Here is a 24042-nt window from a genome sequence, read left to right as displayed (position 1 = left end):
TTCGTTATCACCCTAACTCTCCCAAAATCCCATGGTAGTGGTAAACTACAGTTAATAGGAGGAAAAACTAGCACAGCTTCCCTGAAACGCTCAAAAATGCTACATTTGGAATCCAGTAGCCACCTCAATTAAGTACTTCAAACAATATTTAATATGGTGGCAGTGGGAAGGAGAAGAACAGATATTCCTAATGGAAAAACTGTAGCCCTGTAATTTATGTCAAAGTTTTCCTATCCCCAAAAGAAATAGATTAGAAAGAATGATTAAAACTTTCAGAAGATATTTAATAGATGTCCGATAATAAAAATGGATGACTTCCAGACTCATAAAACTTAAGGACTGCAGGAGCTGGAACTGCACTGTACAGTGCAGAATCTGCTGGAAACAGCAACAAGGATGCAAATGATCCCTCAGTACACCAAGAGGACGCAGCTGCTGGGAGGCTGCTCTCTGCTAGGACAATTTTGCACACCAAAGAAGAGAACACCCCAGGTTAAAAAGACAACAGGGCAATTTGGATATGATGCTTTTCACAGTTCAGAAAGAAGCTGGCTTTCTGAAGGCAGAATTTTTTAATGCTGTAAATAACAGATGACCATTCCAATGGATGTAGCGGACACTGTGTCATGGAAGTGAATGCCATATACACAAAAGTTAGTACTAACAGTTCCTCTGTATCAGTAAGTTCACCATAAAACTTTATCTCAGTGTCTTTATTATAATAGACCAATGTATAGCATTTTATAACTAGACTAAGCATAGAGTTGGAAAGCATCATGGGTCAGGTAAACAGTTCAACCAAAAACATGACACCACATGACCACTGGAGGTTGAAGTCAAGCAAAAATCCATGTCAATATCCCACATTCCCTGTAAAGCTTATTCCTTGGTGTTTGTAATGTCTTATTGCATCTCTCTGAAGAGATGAGGACCACTTTGCATGGGACTTGTCAAGGTTTTCAGATTTCTGAATCACTAGTGAAGACAGAATTGATATTAAAAGTATTATGAATAATTGTTGAAGTGTATCTTATCTACTTGAATGTGATTCCAGTGGAATGGAGTAGAGACAAAGATACTGTATATTTTTTTAGATTTAGATCATGCTCCCAATAAATTATTATGACCACAGATACTTGGTGTAGATACAAGAATAAAAATGTCCACAGCCCTGAATTTATTATCTTATACTTTTAAAATCTACACAGTACAGCATTTACTTTTCTTAAATGAGTTAACCTTCTGACATGTCTGAAAGCTGAAAAATCAGTGTTCCAGCATTTGAATATGGCATTATTCTCTAAACATTTAGCATACAGATCAAGTGACAGAAGATATTTAATTTGTCATACTGTTAATTCATTGCTTTTAAAGGGAAATAGTGGCTGCACATCTCTATCTGGAGTTTTGGCTACATTTTTACCTGAAGAATTTTAGTTGTCTTTTAAATAGCTTACTGTCTTTGCATAGAGCAGGCACAGAATTATGGATGAGGTTGATGCTACAGCCTCTCCCAGAAGACCTATGCATCACAGTACCCCAGGCAAGCCCATCAGATGTTTTCAACACGTCCTCATAGGAAAATATTTTTAAATCTGTAAGATCTGTGTCCAGATGAAAAGTCAATAACAGATAATGTGTTCTGGACACAGAAATGTAGCATCACCTGGGGGGATAGGAAGTTAGAAGTTGCTTTGGAATCTCAGCTAAAGGGCCCCACACTTTATTAAACCTGGAGTTGTGAGTGTGTAGGTGTTGGATTACATACATCAATAGGAAGAGAATAATTTCTGGAGGCACTTTACGAAGAGATTTTGAATTATGGTACTCATCAGGCCCCAGGGAACACTTTGGCAAGGTTTTGAAATGCACTCATGAATTCCTCATGCACTTTTTGGAGACAGCTACAATGACTGAGGCACAGAGGTTCAAATGACCCTTTGCTATTTCATCACCTGTGATTTCCAGTGTAAAAGCAGGGCTTCTCAGAGCAGCAACATGTGCACCCTGTAGAGCATGAGTCCTTGCTGTCAGTGGCTGACACATCTCATGGCCTGTAACAATGTTTCTTCAGTAACTGGCTGTAACTCGGGGGTGAAATCCTGGCCACATTTACAACATTGAAAAAATTCAAAAGTTTTTACAGGACCAGTAATTCACTCTGTTGCTTTGGGTGGCATTTGAATTCAATGTTATCTGAACTGAAACAAGATGCAAACAATTCGGGTGTGAAGAACGTATGCAAGGGAAAAAGATATTGCTCTGAGAAACAACTGTCAAGCAAAAGTACAAGCACTCAGGTATATGATTTGCTAAAAATAAGAAGAGGGATTCTTCATCTCCAGACATTCTCAGAACAGAATAGACAAACATGTCAGAAATGGTTTAGCTGCAGTTATGCTGCCTCAGGGTTATCAACTAAACGGTATCCGGAGGGCCTTCCCAGCCCTATTTCCAACTATGCCGCCTCTGTAGACAAAGACGGGTACGTTTCTGGGAGAGCAGGTCTCTGGTGAGAATAAGCAGCTCAGCATTCAAGTCACAAGAGGAACTATTTATGTTTGCTCTCCTGTGGTGTCTCTTTAGAGATGTGCTGTAGCTGGGTTTGGTGGGCAAAAAGGAAGTTCCTTTTGTCTCTTTCACGGTTCAGAACAATATTCTGTCATTATGCTTCAAAAGAAGCTCCATGAACCTACAGATCAATGAAGACATTGGTTCAGTGATTCTACTTAATTGTTTCAGAACTAGAAGCATTTTCCAGGAATGGCTGAAAACTAATTGAAGAAAAATAATGTGCAGTTCAAATATAATACAGATACCATTTATACATAAAGACACTAGTTGGAGAGTGTGTCAAATTTTATGGTCAACCTCTTCTGGAATGGCAGCTGGCATAATATTAATCACTAAAGCACTGCCATCTTCCAACAACAGAGATATATATGAGGCTTCATAGATAAAACTCTAGTTTTCAATAAAGTGAAATGTATACATTTGTACTGTGCTTGTGTAAGTGAAAACACCGCTAGACTTGGCGCATTGAACTGAACTTCAGGTCAATACAGTGTGTTCAGTTGACAATGCACCTTGACAGGTTTACAGCTGTTATAAACTCCTCTGGAAAGTACTTATTAAATCTGCTCCATGTCTATGGCAGATGAGCCACAGAAAAGACTGCCTGTACTATCCAAAGGAAAGAAAAAGAACTCTCTGACTATGCTTCAGTCTTATATAACATCAGGAAAGTAACCAAAGTCATAAGGAACAGTCATGTCAGAGTTCTAACTTATAAAGATGTGTGTTCTTTTAACCAGGAACTTGGTAAAAAGTAAAGCTAATTTGACTAATATTTCAGCAATATACCATTAAGTAAGCTAATGCTGTCACAGCAGTGATCTGTTCAAACTTTACTGGATTAGACCTCAGCTTTTTCACTCTCAGCTAAAACTGTAAAAGGCAAAAATACCTACAAAACTAGGTACTTGCATTGCTTAACTAGCTGCTGTCTAACCCAAAGTAGAAATCAGGACCAAAAGTGAATGGGCATGAAACTTCCATAAGTACGGGAAGAGCTACTTGCCTCTGAAAGCAGATGTTAGCACATCTTTTTTTTTTTTGTTGGGAAGCTGCCTGAAGCTACTAAAAGCATGGTAACTTCATGGTTAGCTTACTTGCTGCTGAGAAGTCCAGGTTGCTATCCCAGGGGAATTTTTCTGTATTTTACATGAATAGCTCATTGGATTAAATGTAAAGCATGTCTACATATAGCCAAAGCAATGAACAAATAGTGTCATGTACATGTATGTGAGTTGGCTTTCATTTAGATCATATCTCTATGAATTTAGTTGTTTCCATACAAAATTTTTCCTGCATTCTACCTAGTTAGTGACACGTAGACATCTGAAGCAATACTCCAGGAAGCAGGAAACATGCTTTCCTCCCTCTTTTGTAATTACTGACTCAGAAGAAAGAGACTTAAGACTGTGAGTAAAGCCATATTTTTAGGAAGCATATTCCCACAGGGCCAGAAGCTTTTGTTAATACTGTATGTGCACAGTCCATCTGGTTGTTATGTGTTTTTAAATTATTGCTTAAGTTTTCAAGATAAGGAATTGCTCAGAGAAATCTTTCACTTGGTAACATTTTAAAAAATTGTTTCATTTTAATACTTTCTGCAAATAAAATTTCTTTCCCATTTCTCCCTCAGCCACATCAACAAATCCTAGAGCTAGACAGGCGTAGCAAGAACTCACTCTTTCAAATCTGCCAAATGATGAAGTTACTCGATATGAGTAGTACAAAAGGAAACCTACTCATGAGTTTGTGTTACTGAATGAAGAGAGATACATTAAAGCTGCTTTTAAGATTATCCAGATAAAGTATCAGGGGTGTGAAGATCTTAAAAGGAAGCGGCAGAAAGTCATACAGCAATAAAAGCAGTTTTATCATAAATTGGCCTTTGAAAGACAGCTGCTTGTTAGACAAGCTACATGTTTTTATACACTGAGATACATTTGTATTATTTCCATTAACAATTACTACAAAGAATACTATGTCCTCACATTGAGTTAGTAAATGCTTTTAAAAACTAAGATCTAAACATTTGGCTAAGAAAAATTTATCTGTTTTTCATGGCTCTTTTTCCATCAACAAGCAGTAACTGAATAGCACCAGCAATGACCCATGAAGTATCTTTCTGAAAAGCACTAAATCTGCTCAGTTCCATGCAACTGGAGGCAAGCACATTTCTTCATAGCTTACACTGAACTTTTTGTGATGACTTTGAAGTGCTTGGTGCAGAGTTAAAAACAAAACAATAAAACCCCACCTCCATACTTTTGCCAAACTAGAGCAGCACCAACAAGAACCTCTGCAGCTGACTCTCAATTCATTAGGCACCATGGCAGCAGAGTTTATTCCTTAAGCAACCAACAAATGGAAGCTGTGTCCTGAAGCCAAAAAGGTCAAAGAGAAAATGAGTAAGGCTTCCTGCAGCTCAAAGGTGAAAACAAGTTTATCACACATGCCTTCAGCATGGCCTTCCCAGCTGCTGTTTATATTCCCCAGCCCCCCAAGCCCAGCTGCTTGTTGCCTATTACGTGCATCTCGGCTCCTCCTTGGAGTTGTCCTGACTTGTTACGCTCCATTGCCAGCTTGTTCACAGTCAGGGTACCAGGTGGCTGCTCTTCTATGATGGCAGCAGTGGTTGCCGGGCTGAGTGCTCCTATCAGCCAAGACTGTTTGCCACATGCTTTAGGGGGAGTAGTGCCAATGACAAGTGTTAAAAAATCATGACATCATGTCTAAAACATGAGAACTAAAACAATAAAAAAAACCAAATGGGAATTTCTGCATGTTTTAGTGTGAAAATTAAGTAAAATTTTCATGGTTTTATCTTTCACCCTTCAGCTTAGAAAGTGCCCCTGAAAAATAACATTGTTCCGGCCAGTCCCAAGAACAGCCAGATCTCAGAAGCCTGAGACTTCACAGTTTTTACAACTGGGACCACTCAAGAGTGAAGCAATCTATCACACTTTAAGACACTTGCATACAACTCATACTTGCTAAATTGCTAATTGTTTTAATGAACGTTGGCGGTATGCACTGCATCTGTAACTGAAAAGTTTTTTGCTCTCTGAAGACCAGAAGCAGGATTGATATTCTGCCTTCTTGTATAAAGCTTGCGTTGTGTTTCTTCACGTCTAATCAAAATACAAACCCAGACATGTCCCTGACCTCTCTGAACTACCCAGCCAGAATTGTCTTCAAGTTCTTAGACATGCAAGAACTTCCAGAATTAAGATGCTGCCAAATTCTAATTTCTTTCTCATCTTGTTGTGGGCAATCTTAGCTCCACTGAAGTCAATGAGATTTTCCCCAGGGATTAAATATGGTCATAATTTCAGCCAGTAATGGCACAAAGCAGAAAGAATGGAGCTTAACAGATGTTCAGTGAAGCAAGTGGAAGGAGAAATAAAGGCACACCTACTTTACATTTTTCAGTAGTGTCAAGGTAAAATATGAAATGCAGGCCACTGAGGGCAAATAAAACCCATGAAAATGAGGTATTAGTTTCACAAGAATGCTTTACTGAGCACAACTGACTCAATAGAGCGTATCAGTAATAATATACTCTCCTATATGCAAATGAGTCTTCAAGTATACTGCAAATACACACAGCATAACAGATTTTCTTTATCGATGACGAATTAATGAAGTCTCTTGCTGAAATGAACTCCCAGGGACTATTCCTGTGGGGTTCCAGTCCACTAAACGTTTTACATATAGGAAGTCTACACTATGATGATATATATAGCAAGTACTCGTTTGTCACGATGTTAGCTTCCACTTGCTCATGACTAAGACAGACCACACGTTTTCTGTGTATTTACCACTGTATGTTTGCGAGAGCAAAAAAAGTTCACGCTATGAAACATTCATGACAGACAGTTCATTTTTATTTCTTAAACAAATAGATGGTTTGTTATACTGTATTTTTTTAATAGTTGCAAGCAATTTCATTATATCATTGTGTCCGAGATACAGGAACCAAGCGTACATAATTGAAGACAAAGGAAACTGAGAACACACTTGACAGAATTAACAGGTAAATGAAATCAGTAAATGCAACTGCCACATCCCTTCATTTGATGTCTGTGGAAAAGCATCTTCTAAAGTTCCAAGCACACAGCACATACCAGTTAGCTTACTTTAAACAGCAAATTTGTTTCAGTAATCCATATGGGTAACTAATGCTTTATCATAGATATGATATTCCTTTAGGTGCTTTATTTTTGCATGCATGCTCCATTCCTTATTGATATGTTCCCTTTTTAACAGAGTCTTTATTTGTGTTAAAGATCAAAGTAGATAAACTCAATACAAAGCTATGCGGCAAGGGCAACACCTGTTTCTGCTACCCACACACACACTCATTCACTCACTCCCCCTTCTGACCTCTCTCTGCAGGTGACTATGAGTGAACAGCTAGTTCTCTGTGAGACCTGAATGGGACATACACATTGGCAGATGTGGGCAAATACTTTCATGTTTATTAATCTAAAAAAGAGTAAAGATTACAAAAATATAAGAGGTAGAAAACCTTAGACAAGTTAAAATACATAAAATCTCTAGGTAAAGTTTATTTTGGTCAGGCAGAGTTTAGTTTATCAAACGTCAATCCAAAATAACAGGGGTATGAACTAAACAAAAACATTATTGTAACTTTACACTAAAAGGTGACAGTTACCCTTCTTTCTTAAGGCCACTGTACCACAGCAAATACTCTGATTCAGTGCATTACAGCATCCACATATCAGAGTGGTTCCACTTATGTACTGCTGATACTAGAAAAATAACTTTATTTAAAATTATTATGTATAAACTAAAGCAAATTTTCAGGTGTAGTTTTGATCACCATACTTTTTGTTTTAATTAAACTGTTCTTCAACAATCCCACTGATTTCACAAACCTGTGAAATCAAACAGAAAAACACAGAAATTAGGGTTAAAATTTAATGTACAGAAAAACAGGGTAAAAGGGAAAATTAATCCTTCATTGTGTTTGTATTTTGTAGGAGTTTTCCATAATGCTGAATTCACAGTTAAATAGGCAACATTGATCAGTACTTTGATGAATCCTGGTTCCTTCTCATTTCTAAAACACCCAGAAGCAAATCACAGTTTCTTTAGTTATATTATTTGTTGCCATTATTCAGTGTTTTGGAAGGGGTTTCTGCTGCTTCTTTTTCAATAGTAGTAATAGACTACAAAAAATTACCAGTGTTTCAAAAAGAATCAAACAGAATAAACAACTGTGATGCATCAGCTAAACTGAGATAGCAATGTTTTATTTTCTGATTGTGTTCAGGTTGAAAAGCTTCCCCAAAGCAAAATAGAAATTTAGCTTTTACAAATATTTACGTATGCATATTGAAATATATTGTTTTGCAAATGTTGCTGACTGTAACACAACCTGCCCCCCACCCCTGACAGTGTTTGTAAAAGATGTGATGCTGTAACTGGACCTATTACACAAATCCAGTCAGAGAATCAGGGTTATAAACAGGAAATAAACACCACAACCACGTTTAATTACACAGCTGAATGCATAAAGGTCCACATGTTACCTTAGAAGCCTTCATCCTGCCATTTTTATACCCTGAAGGAAATCAGGCACAGCAGTTTCACATTTAATCACTTCTTTTGAACATATAAATATGCAAGCCCGCTTTGGGAGATTAAAGAAACTTGGCAGGAACAAACTATTCCCATTATCATCTCCAGCTAATCAATTAAATACGATTGGAACAAGACCTTTAAGTTTCACTTTGCCAGGTGATAAGCCTGGACTTTATATCTGATACTGTACTGATGTTCAACAGAGCAAGGTGCATACCATGAAAACTTCTGCATCACAACAGAGAAAAAAAAAAAAAAAAAAAGAAATCCAGCCTAGGAAATCTTAGCAACAGTTCTTATCTTTTATTAACCTTACATGTATTTTTTTGTCATTTATACCTAATGCTTAACAACTGTTTTCTGTAGAGGCACTTCATTTAGCAGATATTCAAGCACTGTCACAGTTTGATCTTTTAAGTAATAGATTTGTCTTAAGGGTGGAAAAAGAACAGCAAATACATGTAAGCTTGTTTCATTTGCAGATTCTTCTCATGACTGCTACGCACAAAACTCCAGGGACTGTGGTCTTCTTAGCTACAGAAGGAAATGGGATGCCAGCCAGAAAATATATTCCATGCTACCCCATATGCATTATAGAATTCTTGACTGATGAGAAATAGTATTAGCAAGATCAAATTGACTTTCAGCTGCCATGAGATACAGAAGCACCAAGGTGGAAATGCAAGAGATGAAGGACACTCTGAAGGAGTGATGGGACTCAGTGTACCTGTCTCAGTCCCCTAGTAAGACATATCTCTAACTGCCCTCTGCAGTCCCTTTGTTTCTCTTCTTCAGAGAGCAAATAGCTTGGACTAGACTCTCTCACTTCTATACAGGCAAAAGTAGGTGAGAGGACTTGTACCCTGACAGGCTGATTTCTCCAGTATAAAAAGGAATGACAATAACTTAGAAGTAGCAAATAGAAGCAGGAAGCCCCCGCTGACTTGGGGAAAATAACTGGAAAAACTACGGCCATTTTAAATTTAGTGAAATCACACCTGAAAGAAATCCAGATAGACATTAGAATTTCAGCGCAGACTCCTGACACACTTTAGAAACATTAACTGGTGATTTCTCATACCTTTGCTGTCAGTTAACACATTTTATCATCCCACTTTGCAGTTCAGGGCAACAAGACACGGAGAAAACAAGTGTGGCCAGATCCTGCTGTAACATTCACATTGGCACTATGCATTGCCAAACAAGATTTAACCAAAATGAACAGAAGTCACATATCACGGATGAACCCTCCTCTCTTATCCCTCTCTCCCAGTCTCCACATTCACGGATTTTCTCCCTGACAAGGTCAAGAACAGTCACCGTAATCATGCCACAAAATCTTAACCTTTTCCATTACAGAGCTTTTCCTACTTGAATGTGAAATCTTTCCTCTTCATGACAAAACAGGAATTTCTACAGTTTTGGCTTAGAATAAATTTCGTCCTTGTAAAACACATTTACAGCAACAGGATAGTAAGGAGTGTTAAATTTTTTTTAGAGCCTGGAGAATACTGGGCCAAAGAAAGAAAATACATCTGTCACAGATCCTTCAGCTCCTGGTCATTTTTGTACTCTAGGATTACAGTCCAGCATTCTACATTTTTTCTGGTTTCTGCAGCAATCTGGACCCTCTTCTGAATCAGTCAGTTGTGGAGCCAAAAACTTTTCAAGGCTTTATTTAACCCAAGGGGATATACTCCCTGCTTGATATTCCCTGGGTCTTGCACGTCATGGAGTCATCTGCAGTCAAACAAATGGAGTGGAAAGTAGGTATAGAACATGATAAATGTGCCTTGGTAGTACTTCTGGGCTACTTCATACTCTTTCTTCACTGCCATAAATGACTACACAAGGCACTGGTGAAAGATGACTGTGTTTGATAGCTCTTGAAAAAAAGTTGGGACAATTAAATGGAATAAAAAGCACACATAGTTTTGCAGCAAGATATTCTTGGCCTGTAGTGAAAGAACTTAGCCAGCATGGCAAGTGAAAGAATCAAGGAAGGCATAAAAGAATGAGCCCATCAGCATAATTTGGTCCCCACTCTTTCCAATGGTCTGTACTATGAAGGACACACCAAATGGCCAGTTCCTTCCAACTGCAAAGTCTGGACAGTAGTCCTCCAGTCGAACAGCTCACTGATATGCTCCTCAAAGGCCAGATGCAGTTCCATAGGATGACTGCACCTCACAGTTTTCATAGGGTTGTAGTCACTTGTCTTTAGAGTAAAACACCAGGGGTATTGCTTCATGAGTATTTTGGGGTTGAAAGGCCAGCTGAAGCAGTTTCAGCTCACCACTGCCAGACTCAAGATATTCTCCATAGCTCCTCCCGATTCACGCAGCACAAACGTTAGGCAGCCACAGGGTTGAGCAACAACACAGGACTGAATTATCTGAATAAAATTCTAATAAAGCTTAGTACAGTTTTTTAGCGATTGATTATCTGTTGAATCTACCTATATATCTATCCAGAGTGGTTTATACAAGGCATAGAACTCCATGGAATTAAAAAATTAAGGAGGACAGCCAGTATTTTTTTTTTCCTGAAAGCTTAGAACTCTCCTTGCAAATGTTTTTCAAATTAAAGAAAAAAAAAGTCTTTTAAAAGCAAAATATATTTACATCACTGCTATTATATACGCTGCCATTTAATACTGGACAATCACATAGATAAAATTAGCATGAACATATTCTATGCTTTGAAATCTACAGACTTCTATGACTAAAGTTTAACAGTATTTTATTAATAACTTTGTTATGGTCAATATTAATCTAAACTGTCATATCTTATAATTCCCAGGTATACGTATTTCGATCACTAAGGACAGCCATTACTTTATTCAGAGGCACTCTGCTTTCTCAAGTAAATTATATATTCTAAGGACTAAATCATGGCAATAAAAACAAGTGGGGTGGGGTGGAGCTTTGCAGTTTAAAATCACTAGGATAAACCTTAGAATAAAAATCAAAAAAATGCATTTACATGTACACACATTTATGCACATTTTCAAGGGTTTGTAAGAAAACAGGTAGCATCAATGTAGAATCATGATCATTACATCATGAGCATCTTTATCATTGTCTAACATGTAGTGTCCAGGAAACCAACTGAAACTGCACATCCAGCCTGTTCTTTATGAATGCCTAAGTACATTCATACATACCAAGACAAAAACCCCTGCTGTCATCATCTAGTTTGACCTCTGATATACCTGTACAGAGCCCGCATATACCTGTATAGACCCCATAGAATATCCCGTTGGATTATCTATCATCTGTCATTAAGAAAGCCCTATCACCTTGTGTTAAGAACTCCAAGTTCACTGCCTCCCTCAACTTTTGCTTACAATGCTTAAGGCTCCTCGTTGCTAGGACATAGCATTTAATTTCCTTTGTCACAGTCTGATGAGTTGAATCTTTTTTATTTAAATGACTACCTACAGATACCAAGTCATCTCCGAGGTCCCTAGTCGAATGTCTTTAGGTGAGCCGAACTCCTAACAGGACTTCCCAAACCCTAGGTTGTTTTTAATCACCTTCTGAAATCTCTCAAGTAATTCCAACCTTTCTTAACGGCAAGACATGAAACCCACAGTTTTTTACTGGTATGATGTGGAATAATCACTTTGCTACTTAAATTTTTAGGCATTCAAGGCATGGTCTACTCTTCTTTGTGATGCTGAGAGCTCACTCTGAGATGATCTTCCATGATCATCCTAAAGCCATTAGGTCACTGCTTTCCAGGATAAAGCCTCATTATTCTGCAACAGAGACAGATATGTTTCTCTGGTGCCAGATAAATTTCATTTGGTTCGAATACATTTCATCTGGTTATAATAAAGTGCATTTTACTGGAATGTAGCCATTACACCAGGGGATTTATATCATTTAATATCTTCAACTTGTCCTTCCCACCAATTATGCAAACCTGTAAGACCCTAATGAGCCCCATTCATCTACATCTTCCCATTAGAAACTCTAGTTTTTGATTCCTCAGTGAGCCAGCTTTTAATTTACCTAATGTGTGCCCTGATAATTCTCTATGCCATTTTAAAAATTACAGTGTCATTTTTCATTACATTAAATGTCTTTGGGAATCCAAGTTTACCATAATAATGCAAGTTGCAGGAAAGATATCCTTAGGTTTGGAATCTGTACTGAAAACAGCTTTCTGCACTGAAACAATTTTGAGAATTTTTTTCTTCACTGCAATGGAAAATTCCCTCTCCCTCCCAAATATTTAGTTCAATGTGAACTTTTCCAAGATGAATCCAAATATTTAATGGCAGCTTTGGATTTAAGCACATCCATTCCAAAAAAAGGAATCTTGAGTCTAGTTGCAGTTTTCCCTAGCTGTATTTGAATTCTCCCATCACTATCCAACAGTCATCTAACTTCTGGCAGAATTAATATCAATCTCTACTTTTGTATCACCATCTATAAATAATTAAATCCAAGCAGCCAAGCTTCCATGCTAGAAAATTGTTTTCTCTCCTTTCCAGACTACAACAGCAGCTTCAGCTATGGGTGTTACAAGACCATCCAGCCAAGACCATCCAATAGGCCTGGAAAAATTATCTTTACAGGAACACAGACCTTACTGGTATCCCATTTCTGAAGTGGACACAGAACTGTCTCAAGCTAAATACCTAGCTAAGCCACTGGTAGGCAGAATGACAGACAATGTATCTTACTTAATAAACCTAAGTCCACACTGGAGAAATTTGGAAAATTACTCATACTCCAAGCAGACAAAAGCTTTATGACACTCCTCAGAAAGGTTATTTGGGGTGGGAAGATACTACTTTTTTACTCCAGTTTGTATTACCACTCTTAAAATATTAAATAAAAGAAAAATACCAATATTTTTTTCCAGAAGTTTCATGAATTTGGAAGTGAAGTGTCCCAGCAGTTCAACCCAGATTCACTTCTTAGACAAAAGCTGCATATTTATAGTAAATTTTCTATTCACTGGGAAAAATTTCCAACTACAAATATCATGTTCTTATTAACCAGACATATAATTGACCATTATATTTGAACAATGCCTCATAACTACCCTACTCCCTACAGAGACCAAGTCTAGCCTTGCCCTAAACTCACACCCACTGAAAGAGATGTTTCCAGTACTGCTATACTACATCAGAGTATAAGACAAATAGAAACAGCTGAATCTGACTCACAGAAATAGATTGTGTTTGTACTAATGTCATAAAGGTTGTAATCAACAGTTGCTGCTCTAAGCCTGATTCTGTCATTCTTACTCATATACTGAGTAGTATCTCACTCTAGCAAAAGGAAACTTTCACAGCAGAAACATATTCCAGCAGTAAACTCCTCCTTATCAACGCTGATCAAGCAATTTTCCAAACCTTTGGAACACTTATTTTCATAAGGAAGAAAAAGTAACTGTTAAGCCATGTGAATTTGCTCAGTGTAAGGAATTTTACCCACAGACAATTATTGAACAGTTTGGAATTTTACTGGAACACAGTCTGAATTTCTTGATGTTACAAAATACTGTTTTTCATTCTTTGGGTCTTTTTCCTAGGTGGACATTTGTGCTGAATGGGAAAATGAAGGTTTTCCTCAAAAGCTGTTGAAGTCAGCAGCAGACTGTCTTTCACTGCAGAGTTTCAAGACCAGTGCAAGAGCAAATGCAGTGCAAAACCTACGTTTCCCCAACAATCAGCTTCGATTTATCAGCAGAAGGCCTTTCTCTGCAAACCTCAGATGAGTTTGTAGATGCATAGTGGAAAAACTTTCAAGCTTCTTGCCACAGGTCAGCAGGTGAGAGTTCAGGCCTTCTCCCAGATCAGCCAAGCTAGAAATGAGCACCTAGCGCTCCTGTTGGCAGGATGAAGTTAGAGTGAAGTGATAGTAGCCACACCACTTGGTGTGCCACTGACTACAGAAACTGGCAAGCCTTAAGCAGATTAGGGAGGGCAAAGGAATGTATATATGTATATATACATAGATACATATTTAATGTGGATTACCCAAGCAGCAAGTTCATTAAGAGTTTACGTCATTCACCTATCATGTACACCTGCCAAACGGACTGACTTCGGGTAGGGATCTTCTACTGGCCGAGGCTGTGAGACCTGGTGAAAACTGCTTGGTGGGCTACTTCTTAAGTTAGGCACCCAAGAAAGCGGACTCAGGGTTTGGGGCAGTAAATCGATGCCAGGACTACAGAGAGTAGGTAAAATTACACCAAAAGACTGTCTTTTCAAGGTTCTTGGAAGGTAGTGATGCATCAGGAATTTCCAACCAGCAGTCTTTGTAGGACCTGTTCTCAAGGGAAAATTCAAGCTGGCTCTTGCCAGTTCCCTGCAAGGCCAAATTTCTTCTCATAAAAGCTGGCCAAGAAATGCTCTGCTAGTTGTAGGTGAGCTTTTCTGTTCCCTTGCATCAGTACCCCATAAAGAATAATATTTTTGCCAGTTCAAAGAACTCCCACCAAACTGAAGTACTGTGGAAGCAGTAAATATTTTCTCCAGATCCCTCCTCTTTCCAAGAATAATCTCTATGCATCCTCTGAAAACTCTTTGAAGAGAATCCACACACAAACTACTACCAGTAATAACAGAGAACTCTGTCTTCAGAATGACAGCTGAGGGGGAAGACATATGAGCTCCTGTCTACAGGCTTTTTAGTGACACTAAAATAAAAAAAGAACTACAAACTCTTGATTTTGGATCATATTGCCTTGGCCATTTTCACTTCTCTTTGCTCAGTGTGTACAGAGCATCAAATCTAGCAAGCAGAAGAAATTTAATTACTAAATCATACTAGTTCTTAAAAAAGCATGCATTGGTTCCTAGTTCTTAATAATAAAATTTACATTATAAGAGCAAATAATTACACACCTCTCTCTCTGACATACAGCCACAAATTTAATAAAGCACATAAAGGGGAAATAGAGGTTATAATAAAAAAATCAACAGTGCTTCTTAAAAATGTTTTTCTTTCATTCTTTAACATAACTAATCTTTAAAGCTGTAATCATTTATACTCTTTTATGTGAGTACCTATTTGATTTCAAATTTTTTCATAATTGGTATGAAGCTTTAAAAATTACAACATCTAGTTATCTTTGGATCTTGCTGATAAGGATAAAATTTTAAAAAGCTGTCAGAGAGCCTGAAGGATTTGGAAAGTAAAGTCTGATTTACAAGAACTGAGAACCCAGATCTCATTTCCAACAGACAAGATGTGCGTTGTCGTATCTGTATGCAAATGATGTTTGTTGGGAGATGCCAAAGTGACCCAATTCTGTTCAGCTATCACAGGCTCTGAAAATAGCCTCTTTAAATTCTTACATCTGACTACATTTGAAACGGCTACCCCAAAACTGTTTCATTCTTTTTTTCTTGCAGAACATGAACCAGAAGGTATTCATTTAAAAGAACTCAAGGTGACTCACATAGCTTTTCTTTTTGCACTTTGTTTTCCCACTACCAAAAACTAGCTTTACACCTGGCTGCTATTATCTCAAAGTAGTCAAAGAATGTGGTAAATATTATCCACATATAATTTATTAAAAGCCGAGTCAAAGAACAGGTGTTGCTATTGTAAAGATTAATTTTGCAGCTCTTCTGCTCAAACTCATAAATTACGAACTCCTGGCCCCCTCAACACTAAATCACATACACAACATCCACACAGATTTATTAACTTTAGGGTGAAAAATGATGTGCAATCTTGCCAGCTGCTCTGCCTATAAGCACTGATATCAGCAAGTATGCCAAGCCCCTCACTGACTCTTCACTTTACAACTAGCAATTGGCAGCTTCTTTTTGTCAGCAGTGGCAGTTCTGCACTTTCTGCTTGCCAATGACACAAGCATGTAACCTCAGATGGGGATGATAACATTATTTTAACAGCATTTATCATTATTAGATTTCAGATACAGAAAGTATTACTTTGATCACACATTTTTGTTCTACTCCTTTAGCCGTAACAGTAGTAACATTGACCTGCTCTAAAGGGTGCAGCAGTTAACTACACCGCAGTTAACCGCACAGTCAACCTGTGTTCACAAAGGGAAAGCCCTGGTTAATTAAGCTCATATCCTTCTATAAGGTCACCTGGCTAATGAATGAAGGCAAGATGGTGGAAATAGTTTTTCTGGATTTCAGTAAGGCTTTTATGCTGTTCCTCACAGCATCCTTCTGGAAAAATTGCCCAGCTGTGAGATGTGCAGGTTCATGGTGCACTGGGTGAAGGACTGGCTTAAGGGCAGAGCTCACAGGGTTGTAATGAATGGGGCTGCATCAGGCTGGTGACTATTCACCAGCGGTGTTCCTCAGCATTCAGTTCTAGGGCCAGTTCCCTTCAATACATTTATCAATGATCTGGATGCAGGAGTTGAATGCACCATTAACAAGTTTGCTGATGATACCGAACTGGGAGGTGCTGCTGACTCTCTTGAAGGAAAAGAGGCCTTGCACAGGGATCTAGAGAGATTGGAGCGTTGGGCTGTGATTAATGGGATGAAATGTAGCAAGTGCAAATGCCAGATCCTCCACCTAGGATGGAGTAACACTGGGCACAAGCACAAACTGGGAGGAGTAGCTGAAGAGCAGTTCTGTAGAAAGGGATCCGGGGCTGCTGGTCGAGAGCAGGCTCAGCATGAGTCAGCAGCGTGCCCTGGCAGCCAAGAGGGCAGACCGCGTTCTGGGGTGCATCAAACACAGTATAACCGGCCGGTCATAAAGTCAGCACTGGTGCAGCCTCACTGTGAATACAGTGTGCAGTTGTGGACACCCGAGTTTAAGGATGTGAATGTGTCCAGAGAAAGGCAACAAAGCTGGTGAAAGGGTTGGAAGGAGGAGTGGCTAAGGATTTTGAGTTTGTCTAGTTTGGAGAAAAGCAGGCTGAGTGGTGATGTCATTGCTCTCTACAGCTTCCTGAGGAGGGGAAGTGGAGAGGGAGGTGCTGGTCTCTTCTCCCTGGTGTCCAGTAATAGGACATGTGGGAATGGTTGAAAGTTGCATCAGGTGAGGTTTAGACTGGACATTAGGAAGCATTTGTTTACCAAGAGGGTGGTCAAACACTGGAACAGACTTCCTAGAGAGGTGTTTGATGTCCCAAACCTGTCAGTGTTTGAGGCATGTGACAATGCCCTTAACAATATGCTTGAACTCTTGGTCAGAAAGTACAGCTACCTTCTTTCCTTCCTCTGTTCTTGGTACCATCAGATCCAGAAAAAAAAAATTATTATTAGTTAGGCAACTATCATCTCTACTGATCTGGTGATAGGACCAAAATTTTTGTCAGTTACTACTCTCTCACACTGGGCAGTGACAATGATCTGCTGGGATTATTGGAATCTTACAGTACAGGATCTTGGATGCTCAGAAGTCCCCACACCCAGGCAATGCAGGTACAGCAGCTATAAAAGAACCATGCTGTGCATCTGATGTGTTCTGATGCATCAGTCTGCCTGATCACATAATCAGCCCCAGTCTATGTGTGCACAGCCAGTCCTACCAATGTTTGTGGGATTGTAAATTCATTACAGAAAATACAGAGGAAAATTCACATGCACAGAGAAGGCATGTACCAGGCTCTCCCTTTGGCCTCCTAAGGTCAGCTTCAGCCCAAAGTCAGGTAGAAGGTTCGGGTGCAAGTCAAACTGGACTTACTGGCTTTGGACTAAAATCAGCTGGACACACAGAACTTCATTTCAGCACTGTACTAGTGTTAAAAAACTGGCACACGCTCTTCAGTATCTCACTGTGTAAACTGAAATTTCATAGTCAAACCCCAAGCTATGTATGGTTTTGTGAAACTGGTATATGAATAGAAAACTCTTAATTTTTTTAATGTGGCACAATTTAAAAATCTATTCTGTTTATCTGGCATGATTTTTATTATTCATTAATCCCTTACCCAACTGTTCCATTCTGTAATAAAATTGGCCTTTTCTTATTTTAACTCTGCATGTTTAAAGAAGTTTTAGTAGAATATATTAAATTTTCTAAACATGCTGATTAAATCATCTGTTCAAGTATATGACCTAAAATGTGTTGGGAAATAGTGTGTATATTCTGCCTTGCATACACGAATCTACAGCGAATTAAAAAAGAAAATGCAAAGCATTTAATATTTTCAGCAAGATAGAACTTGCTACAGTTTGCATGTATTACAATTTATAGCATGTTACTTGTTGTTACTTGTTCTGTCAATTAGGTTATGATCCTGCTGACCCCCTTGCTTTCATGATAAGACAACTGCTTCAAAGACTACAGGATATTAGGGATTACTTGTGTGATTAAGAAATTTTTTTTTCATACAGTAGAGGAGTTCAAAAGAACACAGGTAAACCAGAGAGAATGGAGTCACAGGCCTGAGGAGGAAGGCTCTACTTTTCAGAGCTACTGTGGGTTTTTTTGCTGGTCAATACAGATTTACTAAACAGAGTATCTATTTCAACTTCATGCTACTTCCATGGAACGGATGCTTTAACACATCAGGACAAATTGTTTAATTTAGTTAAGTAAACTGGGGTCTCTGATCATTTCATCATTGTTCAGTGACTGTTAGAAAACTTATGTAAATCAATCCTAAAAAGTTCAGCCCTCAAACAAATGATTAATTGGTACTTATAAGAAAAGCTCCTGTGAGCAGGCATAAACGTCATAGAATTTGAAGTCATACTGTTTGAAGAAGAGAAGTTAGTTTGAGGGTTTTTGACATATTATCTGGTCCTAACAAATATACTTACATTTGTCTTGGTCAGCTTCCATTCCTTCACTTTCTGTGTCACTTGGCAATATCCAAGGCTGATGAGCAAGCTGAAGCTGTTGTAAGAATTCATCCTGCCACAAAGAGATCTATTTTAGATAAAATGACAGAGAATGGTCTATATCAACGCAGACTGTAGCAGACACTCTAGCCTCACTTAACCTGAGAGGAGAAAGCCTTCAATAAAAAAAACCAATAATCGTGTTGTGAAATAAAACCAGAATGTAGAGAATATGCAGACTCCCTAGAATTTTTTTAATTCTTATTTATTTATCTATTAAAAAAAAAAAAGTCTCTTTAGCTATCTGTCTGCTATAGCCACAGACATATACATACTCATCTTAAAAATGCAGCATCACAGAACAAAATCTTAATGTGTATATTCCATTTGTCCTTACGGTTTTTGGACTATGCCTAGACATGTCATGCATGATTTGTTTAAGCAAGGCTTTCACTTGTCTGAACTTTCACCATCTCCAATCTAGTAAGAACAGGGATCTGAAACTTGATTTAGAATCTATGGTTTTATTGGAGAAGGAGAAAGCCTAGGAAGGAAAAATGCTATGGAAACTTTTGTGTCCAAGATACCATAAAACTGTAAGCATCATGTTTTACACCGTTAAAAATCCATACACAACTAAATATATGCTTTTTAAAATGCTTTACAATTGCCTCCTTTTTTCTATAAGGTATATATGTATGTATATACAAATATTTTTCCATGCACACACATATATGTATGTGAGCACATACACACACAGACATATAAAATACTTTGACAGGTTCCTTTGCAATATTCAAGGTGAGAGACAAGACTGGAGTGCACAGTTTTATTTTCAAAAGCATCTCAAACATGCAAGTCTAGTCTCTAAAAAAGAACTTAAACATTAGCCAGATATCATAAAATTACTGGCCAGATTCTTATAAGTACCTGAAAAAGAAGGGAGGGGTAATAGCCGTGTCATCTTTTACACCAGCTGAAAAACAGAATCTACATATGCAAAGTAAAATTGTATTGCATAGCGCTACAGCGTTATTGTTTCGGCTCTCTGGTTTATAAACAGAAACGGCTTATTCAAATCAGTTCTTGTTGACCAAAGGCTGTTTCATCAAGATCTAACTCACTGGGAGTAAATTACTAATTCTGCTAGTAATCTGCCAAAGAAATCCACAAAGACTGCCACAATGGCCCAACACCAAGCTCAGGCAGGAGCTCCAGGCCTTATGCATGTATTGCCATTTCAAATGTGCTTAGTGTTCGAGAAGGTTGCTGACCGCAGCACTGAACTGGGCAAAGTGGTTCTGTTCACAGAACAGGATTCTTGCAGTAGGCTCTCACACTGACCAGCGTACTTTTTAATCTTCCAAAACCACAGAATAAAGAACTAAGCCAGGCAGCAGAACAGCGTGGAAGTATCTGACCCAAAAGAGAGTCCTCATCATATCAAGTTATGCTCTGTACTCTAGTAAGTAGGAAGAAAACTTGTGCTAATCAATACTATACTCAAATAAGCTGAAATTTCCCACTGTCAACTATGACAGACCAATAAAGATTACTGAATACCACTTTAAACCATCTGGATAAATAAAGTAATTGTAAAATTCCGAGCATTCAGAAAATGTAATGGTAAACAAGGGAGTGAGCAGTATTTTCATCTCAAAGCTATTGATAACTATCACAGAATTGTGTCACTTCAATGGAATCCATCCTAAAGCGATAAGCAGGATTCAACATTCCTTTGTCAATTTATACAAACACCAAAGGATAAGGTAAATGCATAAAAGTATCTCTGTCAAAGGATTTGGAACCATGATTTATTAGCTTTATAGAGATAATAAAACTATTTCTCTAGGTAGCATTTCTTTGCTATAATTCAATTCAGCCTTGAACAGAGCTGCTAATAAAAAACACCTGTTAGAACTTTGTAATATTATGTGCGCCAAGAGGCAGAAACTTGTCCACAAAATCTCAGATCATTATGTCTTGAGCATTAGAAAACCCAAAACATTCTTAACAGCTGATATGTTAAGTACTTGCCAAATTATTTAAGATTTGTGCTATAACAAGATTAAACCACCCTGAGCTACCGCATGAACTTCACTAAAACTTAAGAACTCTGAATAGTATAAATCAGTAAAATGTTTGTATTTTAGACTTGTTACGTTACTCTGAAATGCATTACAAACTAGGAAGCACACATAAGGCATTGAGAGATATGCTAAAATTCCTGATAAAAAAACAAGTGACAGCACAGTGTAAACTCATGCAGATTCTGAATTCTTTAATTCAAGCTCCTTATGGTAAAACATGCTCCTGGTAGCCAGTAATCACATCCTTTTCACCAGACTTACTCTCATCAAATATGTATCAACTTTGTACAGGTTAATCCATGAGCACCACCTACGAGTGAGGAAGCAGAATTATCTGTAAATCTTATCATAGCATCTTCTATAGGATTGGCAATATAACCACAGTGTATTCAAATCTAGTGGAAATTCCCAGTTCACATCATAAAGCTAAGACGAAGAAAGGCAATTTCCCTTCTTTTATTTTACTGTTTTTATACAGCGAGAGGATGCAAAACCTACAATGAAAGTTGCAAAACAATTTACAGTATCAGCCTCAAGTTTCATCTTTGTGATCCGTAAAAGTACAAAGAGAGACAGAACTTTGTTGTTCTTCTACCCCAGGCAACCTTTGAATTTTTAAAATTTGACTACATGGTCAGACAGAAGCTGTGACACAAGAGAATGAACTCACGTGGCCATAAACAGGGAGACATCTCCAACATGGCAAAAAATGTCACTGAACAGAGGTGCCTCCTGTGTATGTTGTGTCTAAACCCAATTCTCTAAGTGATCAAGAACTTCAGTGGGCAACGATAGCTTAGAAGATGCTTAGAAGAGCATCCAAAGATGAGGCTGGTAGCGGCAGATTGGCCAGACCTCCGTCAGCTACTTTCTGACATCCAAGGGCCTTTAAAGCTTGGTAAAAGAAGGTCTTCTGTATGAAAGTGTCATATTAGCAGTTTTTCCCTTCACAGGAGAGCTAGTCCCAAGACAATTTTCCATTATGTCAAAGGTCACTTATGCACGCCAGAAAAGGATAAACAGGGTTCGAACTAGGTCACTAGCAGCTAATGTACTATTGTACCCAGTAGGCAAAGAGAAAGAAAAGAATTTGTCACTTCTAGAAGGGATTGTAACAGAGGGTAAGATCCTACACAGAAATGCTGAGATTTACAGTGGGCTTGATGGTTGAAACCAGACATGCTACTCTAACTGTAAAACTGGGTAATAATATTGCTCATTTCTTAAAGTTCATGAAACATATAAATACATATATTGAAAGTATGCCAGGACACATTGTAAGAGCTATCAGCAAAGCTTGGGATTTGGCAAACCGAAGTAACAAGTCACAGCAAATGAAATGGGACTCACAGTTATTATTACTATTAACTACAGAAAGGCTGTGGAAGAAACCACTTTTAATTGCCTGTCTCATTACAAGAAAGATCAGGATTGATGGACAGACCGGGTGTCCCTTGGTGGAGATGCAGTGCTCCTTACATGGCACTTTCAGGAGTCTATATAATAACTCTAGTTGGCATCACGTGACTATGCATCATTTAAGAACAGGGGTGCTTAAAAAGAAGGAAAGAAAGAGAGAAGTGTTTAGTGGGAAACAATGAAACCCTTCATCTATTCTGAACATGTTTAGTTAAAAACGAATTTCAGTTCCCATTTTCTGGCATGCGAGGAAATTCAAACACACAAACATATCCACTCCTCAAAACAGAAGACAATGGTTTTATGCTTGTCAAAAAATAAATTTGTTACAATTACTGTTGGGTTTGGGTTTTTTTTTCATGGAAAACTTCTGGTTTGGAAATATTTCAACTGTCAGTGAAGATAATTTCAATAGAACTGTAGTCACCTTCAGTCCCAATGTCTTTAAGATGGATATCCAATTTAGGTGAAGAAGTAGCTCAAGTGACAGATTAGTGCACTGCCATTCAAACACCAAAATGAGGATTTTTTCCACCAAATTTAAGTAAGATTTCTTCCCCAAATCTTTAGGTTTAGAGTTATCTGTGCCTCATTTCCTTTCTTTCATAATAAATAATGGAGGCCATACACTTAATTACAAGATTATACTAAGTATCAAATCTCTCATTTTCCTACAAACATCTCTAAGCAATATTATTATAAACATTTTTAGTTTTCTTTAAGTCGTCATTAGACTGATAATACATTGTGTCAAGTGTCATACACAACAGATTTTTAAAACAAATAATACTTCTCAGAAACAATTATCTAAAAGCATAATATTTTTTTCAGTCTTGGAAAAAAGCTCTCCAGGTTTTGACAAATGGATTACAAAGAGGTTGGTAATGAATGGTGGGAACCGACTTATTCCACCATTAAAAATTAGCAATCTAGACATATAGGTCCTTCTCATGTCAGTAAAGAAGGACTGGCATTTCCTGAGAAAAAAACTCACCTTTGTAAGGCATGTATCTGCGATAGACAGCAGGGCTATTCTTTCACAAGTGTTTTTATTTCCACCGCCTATACACTGAAGTTATATTTAAGGCAGCTAAGGCTAGCAGAGGAGATCCCACTCAAAATTTACAAGGTACTTTTAACTTTTTTCCTTTTGTTTTGTTTTAAACAAAAACTAATCCTGTAAAGCCTTTAATATGGGTCAGGAAGTTTTTATGCTCTGAATCAGCCTAGTTAACATGCACATAGTACTACGCAGTGATTCAGCAATGTTGGATGTTTTTTCACTGCAGTTCAGTTTTGTGTTTTGGAAAATTTGTCCATTCAGCGATGCCTAACTAATCATTCCAACGCGTCCAAAAAATGAAATAAAAAGCATAGCGAGGAAGTATTATGCACTGTTAGTGTGGCAGGAAAAAAAAAAAAAAAAAAGTTGCATTTAATATTCCAGAGGTACGCACCTCTTGGAAACTGTAAGGCTAATAAAACTGCTGTGTATCATGCAAGCAAAACCCTACAGAGCCCATAGAAAATCTGGGGTGCATGAGTGCTGCAGTGTTTTCTGTAAATAAATCCTGGCATTCTCTAATCAGTACCT

At 38.0% G+C, this 24042-nt stretch overlaps 1 protein-coding gene across 1 annotated transcript in view; it reads right to left on the bottom strand.

Moving 5' to 3' along the window:
- Positions 1–6459: 6459 nt before the first annotated feature.
- The window catches only part of C3H8orf34 (chromosome 3 C8orf34 homolog), a 166970-nt gene continuing 149387 nt past the window's right edge, over positions 6460–24042 (bottom strand). Inside the window, exons 13-14 of the mRNA XM_040588704.1 lie at positions 18919–19012; positions 6460–7472 (exon numbers count right to left, since the gene is read on the bottom strand). Coding sequence (XP_040444638.1) covers positions 7465–7472; positions 18919–19012 — 102 coding nt within the window. The 3' untranslated portion in view covers positions 6460–7464. The remainder of the gene's footprint in view (positions 7473–18918; positions 19013–24042) is intronic.

Source organism: Falco naumanni, chromosome 3, assembly GCF_017639655.2.
Source record: "Falco naumanni isolate bFalNau1 chromosome 3, bFalNau1.pat, whole genome shotgun sequence".
NCBI classification, from domain to species: domain Eukaryota; kingdom Metazoa; phylum Chordata; class Aves; order Falconiformes; family Falconidae; genus Falco; species Falco naumanni.
This window is presented reverse-complemented; position numbering and strand designations above follow the sequence as displayed.